We start from the raw sequence: 9,420 nt of genomic DNA on the forward strand, positions 1-9,420 counted from the left end.
CAAGAAAGGAACATGCAATCAGGCACAAAACTCCAATCCATCCCTTTGGCACCAACGTCTTGGCCATCCATCTACCAGAGTTCTTCCATTATTCTCTTTTTCAAATTTGAAACATACCTCTTGTGATACCGACAAGTGTGCAATTTGCCCTTTGGCTAAACAAACAAAACCTCCTTTTCCTTCAAGTTCAATTACTACTCATTCTAGTTTTGATTTAATTCATATTGACATATGGGGTGGTTATAAAGTTGCTTCGATTTCAGGTGCCAAATATTTTCTTACCATTGTTGATGATTACACTAGATGCACATGGATTTATCTTATGAAACACAAGTCTGATGCTAGGACTCTTCTAGTTAATTTCATCAATATGATTGCCACTCAATTTGATTCCAAAATTAAGATCATCCGTAGTGACAATGGCCCTTCCATCCGCAAAATGTGCATTTTAGGTGTGCACGGCAATTCTTGGCAGTGTGATTTGTTTTGTTACACTTGGTGCACTTCATCTCACCCTTTTCTCCTTCGGATTCACGGCTAGAATTCTTCACGGCAAACACGGTGACATCCGGTTGTGCCTGAGCTTTACCCGCTTGTAACACCCGACTCCGTTTATTTTCGAATTTAATTTACTTAAGGGAAAATATTAAATTACTCCTGGGTTAAGGGTGATTTTGGTCACTTTCTTATCCGGGAAGATTTTGGGACCATGAGTGGTGTTGCGTAGGTGGTCGAATCGGAAGATTTAACGAGCTTTGGCGATCAAAACTTGTTGGAGCGTAATTATTTGAAGTAAGTTTGGGGTAAAAATCTGATTTTTCACATTTACCCTCACTCTCTCTCTCTCCCCGCACTCCTTTCTCTCTCCCGTTTCTCTCTCCCGACCTCTCTTTCTCTCTCTTCGGTTCTCTGCCGAAGATCCCGTGAAGCTGTTCCATTCGACTCCCCTCGAAGCCACGATTACAACCCACGATTGAAATCCGGCCGTGTTATCGGCGGTTCAAGTCGGAATTTTCACGTTGTGCCGTCGTCGTCAATCGGTGAACCGGTGAGGTTTCTTCTCCATTTGTGCTCTAGCTGATTTTGGGTTAGGTTTAGATCGAATTTGCAGTTGGAACCGAATTGGAAACCTAGGTTTTGGCGGATTTCAATTTGAAATTCCGGCCACTTGCCGTCCGAATTGGACGTTGCCGTAGTTGAAAAAGTTGCTCCATTCTTCGAGTAGTATCTAGGATTGGAAGGGTGAACGTTGGTTTGGAGATTTTCCGTGAAATCTCTACACGTGTGGCGCGCGTGGGCAAGGTGGGTGAAGTTGTTTTTGTCCTATTGAGATCCTTAGGTTGTCACGAGTGCATAGGATTTCGCGGATCTCAATTTGGATATCGTTTGACTATCGGAGCATATTGTGCGTTGTCAGGGTTCTATAAGTTCTGACCGTTGGATCGTTTCCAAATTAAAGTATGTTAATCTAGGTACTCTTAGAAACCTGTAGGAATTCGCGGATCGTGTGGAGCCCCGGATGTTCCGATTCAATAATGTGAAGTTTAGGAAATCGCGATCACCGTGCGATTGGGAAGCAAATTCAATCTAACGGACCTTAGGATGTTCCTTTGGACGTGAGCGCACCGGGAACTTGGGGATTTAAGTATTTCCTTTCGTGAATTTCCGTTTTGGAAGTACGTGATGTTAATCAAGGATTTGTATCTTGGAATAGGTATACATTGATCACCGGGACCCTCTTGGGATTACTTGTGAGTGGACTTTGTTTTAAGCATATGTATGGTTTTTAATTACGAAAGTTTTGTGCATATATTTTAAATGATGGTGACTTTGATTTAATAAGCCTTTGGTTGATGATTTGAATATGTTTATATATCTTGGCTATATATTTTGAGTATAGATATATATATTTGAGCGATGATAATGTTGATATGGATTTTGGGATGGCTATCTATATTGTTTATGTATAGAGTATGAGAGGTTGTTGTGGTGAGATTGTGGAAAGATAGGAGTTTGATGGATGGTTGTGAGATGTATGAGTATGGTAGGTGAGTACCATTCCCTAGTTACTAGGCTTCCACACACGTCGTTGGCAATGCCGGTGGGGTGGGAAGGCCATGAGATTCTGGGTCTCACACATGGCGTTGGCGGTGCCGGTGTGTGAGACACTTTCCATCGTGTCGTTGGCGGCATATTGCTTGAGTATCATCACACATGCGGTGGGGTGAGCGTAGGACTTGATATGAGATTTGTGAGCTACACGTGTCGTTGGCAATGCGGCGTGTGAGTTATGGAGTTCCGTCCCCCGGTTGGACTACTCATCGGGTTAGTGTTAAATCCTGCTAACAATCCCGGTTGGATTGTCTCCCGGTACATTAGTATGGAGAGGAGTATATTTTATATTAGAGTCCTAGCTATATATATATATATTTTTATATATGGGTATTTACGGGTTGTGGAGAGTTGCATATATTTGGGAAATGAGTGGTGGATTTGAGTTGTGGAGTTGTTTTGGACTTTGGGACTTTGTGTTTGAGTTTTTGGTTTTGAATTGTGAAACTGCATGCTAGAGCATTATTTTTACTTGGTGGGGTTACTATGTTGATTTAAAGTGAAACTTTATTTCTGTCCACTCACATCTTTCTGTTTTGCATTGCTTTTGAAGGCGTTTGAGCAAGTCACGAGCTCGAACAAATCCATAAATTCTTTCTACTCCTTGTTGTAAACAAATTTGCATGTTAGGCTATTACATTTTGTGTTGGATTGTAGTATGTTAAAAGCATCTTGTGTTGGGATTTGTTGATGTAAATATTGCAGTTGTTTATTGTTGGGTTTGAGCACAAAAAAAATAGAAGGTTAGAAATTAAGGCGGAGTCTGCTCACCTCCAATTTGAGAATCAACATTCCATTCTAAGCTCGATCTCCTTCAACAAATTTAAACTTGGAATTTATGATCTCAAAATTCCATGTTTTTTTTCCACACAAAATTTCCAAATTTCTATGTTTTTTTATCCAAACACCGGAATTGGTTCATGTCAATTTAGAAATTCTGAGTTTTGTCAAAATTCCAAGTTTATTTCCCTCGTCCAAACGCACCATTAAACTTCTAAACCTTTTTAAAATCTTTTAAGATCTAAATTGAATACACCTATGTAAAATCCTAACCGAATACACCACCAAATAGGACATAGCAGACTCGAAGGGCGTCACTCTCTCTCTCTAAACCCGCCTTTCCATTTCATTCAAACGCCTTTCCATAAACGCTAACTAACAGTCTCTCTCTAAAGTGTAAAGCTACCGCCATTCTTTCCTACTTCTTGAAATCGAACTCTCTCTTTGTCTCTCTGCAATGGAAGACGAAGATCCCGTGAAGCTCTATATGAACCTCGATAACTGGCAAGGCCCTCCAACAGAGCCAGATGAATTTCGTCCCTCCTCGGAAGACTATCAGTCTCTCTCTTCTTCCTCCGATACCCGCTTGCTTGGCTTCGTCAACGCCGACATAGTTGGAATTCAATGGTATTTAGGCACCATCAGTGGCCAAGAAATGGTGGTTCTTGTCCGCGAACCCCTTAATTTTCAAGATTCCAACGCCATCAAAGTCTTCAATACCACCACCGTTCAAGTGGGTCACATTGAACGCCGCGTGGCGGCCGCACTAGCGCCGTTGATTGACTCGAGTTTGATTGCGGTGGAGGGCATTGTTCTCAATACGCGAGCTGAGGGCAATGGGCCCAAGATTACTTGCCAAGTTAACATCTTTGCAAGATTTGAAGATTTTACCTCTGTGAAGTCGGCAATTTCGCAATCTGGGCTACATTTGGTGGTCAAGGAGAAGAAGGCGGAGAGGGCAGGCAAGAGCGTGGATGAGATTTTCAAGTTGCTGGATGAGAATGCGAACAAGAATGGTGTTTTGAAAGCTTTGGAACCCCCAGCAGAAGTGATCAAAACGGAGCTTTTTGTGCACCAAAAAGAAGGGTTGGGATGGTTGATTCATAGAGAGAGGTCTGATGAGCTGCCTCCTTTTTGGGAAGAGAAAGGTGGGTCTTTTGTGAATGCATTGACCCATTTCAGCACCCATAAGCGACCGGAGCCTCTAAGAGGTGGGATTTTCGCGGACGAGATGGGATTGGGTAAGACCTTAACTTTGCTTTCTTTGATTGCGTTTGATAAATATGGTAGTGGCATTGTTGATGTAAGCATGCTAGATGATAACGAAATGGGTGAGGATAAGGGGTTGTCTTCTTCTGTTGGTAAGAAGGGCAAGAGAGGTAGACCAAGTGAAAAAAGCATGGGCTTGCGAAAACAACATAAAACTGAGAATACCATTGTGGAAGGCAAATGTGTGAGTGCAAATGATAAGTCTTCGCATGAGATCAGTCGGACGACATTAATTGTGTGCCCTTCTTCTGTACTTTCAACTTGGCAAACACAGTTTGAAGAACACACTAGGTTGAATTGGTGCAAGTATTATGGCCTACGGACTAAAGATGCTGAGGAGCTTAAGAAGTATGATATAGTGTTGACTACATACGGTGTTTTGTCTAGTGAATATCCTTCCAGAACATCCCCTGTAGACCAGATTGAGTGGTGGCGGGTGATTTTGGATGAGGCACAGATGATTAAGAATGAGAATGCTCAACAAAGTGAAGCTGTCACTAAGTTGAAGGCTAAGAGAAGGTGGGCTGTTACGGGAACACCAATCCAGAATGGCTCTTTTGATTTGTTTTCTTTTATGGCTTTCTTGCGGTTTGAGCCTTTTTCAATTAAGAGCTGCTGGCAAAGCTTGGTGCAGCGCCCACTTGCTGATGGCAACCCACAGGGGCTCTCACGGCTGCAGGTAATACCATGTTGTTTTTCTTTCTATTTGTTTTATTTTATTTATGTACTATAACCATATTTTTATGCACGCAACCAAAGTTTGCAGCAGATGCAAACCAAAGTTTCCATATTTTTCTCCTTTTATGGTTTGCTGATTTGCATGGTTATGATTGTTCTTTCTCTATTATATTGCAATTGCTTGTTGTCGTACAAAATTGGAAAAGAATAGAATAGTTTCTTTAAAAGTTTCAGAATGATTCTTATGTTATTATTATAATTTTTTTTTTAAGTGAGAAGTTTTATTTCAAAAAAACCATACAAGAATGGACAAGTAATCCACCAATAACAGGAAGAAACAGTAAAACAAGTGCATAGATCTCCAATAATGAGAAAAACAATCCTAATCAAGACACTGCAGCCTTCCAATCAAGCAAAATAGGAGAAACTGAAGCCTATAGCACTGCCCAATACTTTGCCTTTTGCCACACCTCCTCCACATCCGCCCCCTTGACGTCTTCAAAAATCCTTTGATTTCTTTCCCACCATATGGCCCAGACAATACCCAACACCAGACAGCCCTAGATTGATTTAGCCTTTTTGCCACCAGAAGGATTCTTACGTTATTTATGTTGACTTATCCACTCATTATAAAGAACTGAGATGGAAGTGTATTTAAAGTGTGCCTCCTGCTATTTTCTTTTCTTCTTTTCATGTAAGAAGACCTATAGGATTGACGTCAACCGGCGTTACTTGTTTTATTGGGCACCTGAACTATAGTATCTCAATAACTCATGAAATCAAACTTCCCTAGACTGCCCATTCTCCTCCCTCCATCACTTTTGTGGTTAGCATCTGGAGGACAACAAATTGTTATTCTCTGAAATAAGTATTAATCTGATAGGAAAGAGATGATTAAAGACATGGTTGATCCATGACTTGCTATCAAAGGCCTTAACAGTGACTGGATCATGTAAACATCTTAGATGCTCCATAAGTGCTAAGACTTCCCATATTATAGGAAATTGCCTATTTCAGAACTTGAACCACATGTAGTACATGAATTCGAATTATCCTTTATTTGAATTGGCTTCTCTAACTGATGATATCCGAAGGAGAGTGGTGTTGACTGGTTCCTGTTTGTGGGTTTGAAAGTGGGTTCAGACTTAGATTGAACTGTTGGTTTGGTTCAGAGTTCAGAGAGGATGGGAATGAGGGTGCGTGAGGTCGACGTGGGCAGGGTTGGGTTGCCGGGGGGTGGGGGTGGGGGCACTGTTTTGCGGAAGGAGGTTGGCTGGGCTGTGTATTCGTGTCTGTAAGTTTTTTAAGTTTTTAGAATGTCCAAAATATTAAAAGCAATAATTCGTTATTTTTTTTGGTCCACGTGGATTACATGTTAGGAAATAAGTGCACCTTACTCATGCCTCATGAGAGAGAAGAATGGAGAAGAAGGGTCGAGAGAAAGAAAAAAAGGAGAGAAAAAAGAAAAGGGGCCTTTTTTCCTTCTCATGTTTTTTATTTGATATAAAGTGTATATTACTATTAAGATTATAAACAAATTGTAAATGTATTGTAAAACAACATAAAAATCAATTTCAATATCATACCCTTTATGGTCATTATACCCAGTCAGCACTTCTAGAAAAAAGTTTACCAAACCCTATGACACTGCTTTTTATACTCACTGCACTTTTACAAATATAGATTACCAAACACTTCACTGCTTCATTTCACAGCTGTTTATTCTCACAGGACAGCAGAAGCAGTTTTTTTTAAAGCACAGCTATACCAAACTAGCCCTTAACAGATTGGTGGACAAACTCGACAGTCGTGGGTGAAGTGAGAAAAAAAGACCAAGTTCAGGGCCACATTTGATTTGATTCAGAATTTCGGGGAAAAACAAAAATTAAGCCTTTATCAAATGGTTATCCTAAAATTGAAGGAGACTGAATAATATTTATCATGGTTTTTTTTTTCTTTCTTTCTTGCAAAGAACAAGTTGTGCCTAATGTGTATACTGATATCTCAGGTTTTAATGGCAACCATCTCTTTGCGAAGAACAAAGGACAAGTTACGGATTGGATTGCCATCTAAAACTGTAGACATTTGTTACGTGGAACTCTCTGCTGAAGAACGTAAACTGTATGATGAGATGGAAGAAGAAGCAAAGAGTGTTGTGCGGAATTACACTAGTGCTGATAGTGTAATGCGCAAATATTCTACTGTTCTTAGCATAATCTTACAACTTCGCCAGATCTGTACTGATTCGGCCTTGTGCCCTTCTGGTCTCAAATCACTTCATATTGAAGGTATTGCCAAGGCTGTCATATTGGTGCATCATTTTTGTTTTGTTATGCAACTTCACTTCACATGCGTACTTATCTGGGTGCCATGAAACTCTTCAACTATTTTAGCTTACAGTTCTCTCAATTGTAAACTTTTTTTTTTTCATGAGTAAAGATAATTCTTGAAGAAGTCGTTGTACCATTATGCTTGGATTCTTGGATTCACATATTGTTCTTTTTAATTGCATTTTTCAATTCACTTATTGTTCAGTACTTATATAATCGCTGTGCCCAAATTGGTAGCTGTGTATAATGTATTCCATGTGGAAAATTGTTTGTACATTCTTACTATGCTCTCTACTTCATTTGAGTTAAAGAAAAGATTACAGAATTCTGAAAAACAATCGCAAGTTAACAAATGATGACCCTTAATTGTTTTCTTTTGTGAACGGGAACAACAATTTAGGTTGGTGGGAGTACTAAGATTAGTAAAAGCATGCTGCCTAGAGTTATGCTTCTCAGGGTCTACACATCAACATATAAAGGAGTACTGATATTTGATCAAACATCTAAAATATTCTAGAATGTGTGTGTGCTTCATAAAACAAGGTTAGAAGAATTATGTTATTTCGTATACTGTATTAACTGTTTAATATATTTGCATTTTAAATGAATTCAGTATTCCCGCCTGCAATACTCTCCAACTGTTTCCCTGTCAATGATTTTGTTATTCATTCTTGATACATCCATGGAATCAGTAGTATGCAATAGAAGCTCTTTGGATTGTATTAATCATTGCATCATAGTTGTTTGTTACTGAGTTTCACTTCCATCTCCATTACTTAAACTAGTTTCTGCCCTACTCTGCTGTCTGGGAATGATATTCAATTCATTATTACATTTACTAGTACTGTGTGCTGCTGCTTCTCAATTTTAATGTGACAGATAGGGCTCATATATGTTTTCAGTTGATGTTATTCCACAGATTTTATACTTAATTGCAAACCCTCCTTTGTATGGTATGTTTATTCTGTACTTATGAAGTCTATTCTAAGCAGATGTAACCAAGAACCCAGAGCTGCTGAAAAAAATGCTTGAGTTGCTGCAAGATGGTGAAGATTTGGACTGTCCGATTTGCATTGATCCACCAATTGATGTTGTGATCACTTGTTGTGCTCACATTTTTTGCAAAGCTTGTATTCTGAAAAGCTTTGTGCGCACAAAAAGTCGCAGCTGCCCCCTTTGTCGGGGTCCTGTATCAGAGTCTGAACTGTACTCAGCCCCTCAAACACCTTCTGAAAGTGGCAACATGGTATCCTCTAAAACAACTGTGTCTTCAAAAGGATCTTTTCTGTTGAATCTTCTCATTGCATCAAGGGATCAAAACCCACTGATGAAATCAGTAGTGTTTTCCCAATTTCCAAAGATGCTGATATATCTTGAAGAGCACCTAAAAGCAGTTGGGTTTAAGACTTTGCGCTTAGATAGCTCTATGGGTGCAGATAGAAGGGCTCGAGTAATCAGAGGCTTTAGGGTCACGGGACAAGATGTGCCCACAATTTTGCTTGCAAGTCTTAGGGCTTCAGGAATGGGTATAAACCTCACAGCTGCAAGTAGAGTGTATTTGTTGGACCCATGGTGGAACCCTGCAGTTGAGGAACAGGCAATGGATCGTGTTCACCGTATTGGGCAGAAGGAGGATGTGAAGATTGTCAGGTTGATTGCTCGAAACAGCATTGAAGAGAGGATTTTAAAGTTGCAGGAGAAAAAGAAGAAACTTGAAAATGAATCTTTGGGAAGGAGGACCACCGCAAAGGGTCGAAGGGACATAAATTTTGATGATCTTCAGGTTCTCATTCCCTTGTGAGTTGGTGTACAGGTAGCATGCTACATCTTGCGATTGCACATATCCTGTCAGTTGTACATATTTTTGTTCCGTATATGGTGTGTAGATGACCACTGTGCTCTCCTGAGAAGCTCGTGCCCTTTTAATATGCACATACATACAGGTACATCTTTTTGCTCCCCTTACAAAATGTATGCAAAGTTTTAATTTTCCGGTTCTCATCGGTATATCGAAAACATTTTGAAGCCTAACTTGGCGGGTGTTGTGGTTATTGGTGTTCTTGGTCTTGCTACTGCTACACTACATGCAATTTACAATTCCACTTCTCTCTGAGTTTTGGATCAATATGAAATTTTCTAAAGCATAGTCAATTTCATGACAATCTTGATATTAACACTGCAGAAAATAGAAACAGCAGTACAAAATCATGCAATAAGCGATTGAGCAGAGCGTTTTTATAAAATTAATGAA

General features: G+C 39.8%; 1 protein-coding gene across 1 annotated transcript; it reads left to right on the forward strand.

The window, feature by feature from the left end:
- The first annotated feature begins 3,183 nt into the window (after positions 1–3,183).
- Positions 3,184–9,200, forward strand: LOC103326851 (putative SWI/SNF-related matrix-associated actin-dependent regulator of chromatin subfamily A member 3-like 1). The gene is made up of 3 exons (XM_008229102.2): positions 3,184–4,840; positions 6,848–7,127; positions 8,162–9,200. The coding sequence occupies exons 1-3, from the start codon at positions 3,350–3,352 to the stop codon at positions 8,968–8,970; spliced, it is 2,580 nt and encodes an 859-aa protein (XP_008227324.2). The 5' UTR covers positions 3,184–3,349; the 3' UTR covers positions 8,971–9,200.
- The last annotated feature ends 220 nt before the right edge of the window (positions 9,201–9,420 follow it).

Source organism: Prunus mume, linkage group LG8, assembly GCF_029339155.1.
Source record: "Prunus mume cultivar Tortuosa linkage group LG8, ASM2933915v1, whole genome shotgun sequence".
Lineage (NCBI taxonomy): Eukaryota > Viridiplantae > Streptophyta > Magnoliopsida > Rosales > Rosaceae > Prunus > Prunus mume.

Bases quoted from the DNA above. Each gene is read 5' to 3' on its own strand.
- LOC103326851 (XM_008229102.2), top strand. From the start codon at position 3,350: ATGGAAGACGAAGATCCCGTGAAGCTCTATATGAACCTCGATAACTGG. The intron at 4,841-6,847 runs GTAATACCATGT...CTGATATCTCAG, and splicing joins AGGGGCTCTCACGGCTGCAG to GTTTTAATGGCAACCATCTC. The intron at 7,128-8,161 runs GTATTGCCAAGG...TATTCTAAGCAG, and splicing joins CAAATCACTTCATATTGAAG to ATGTAACCAAGAACCCAGAG.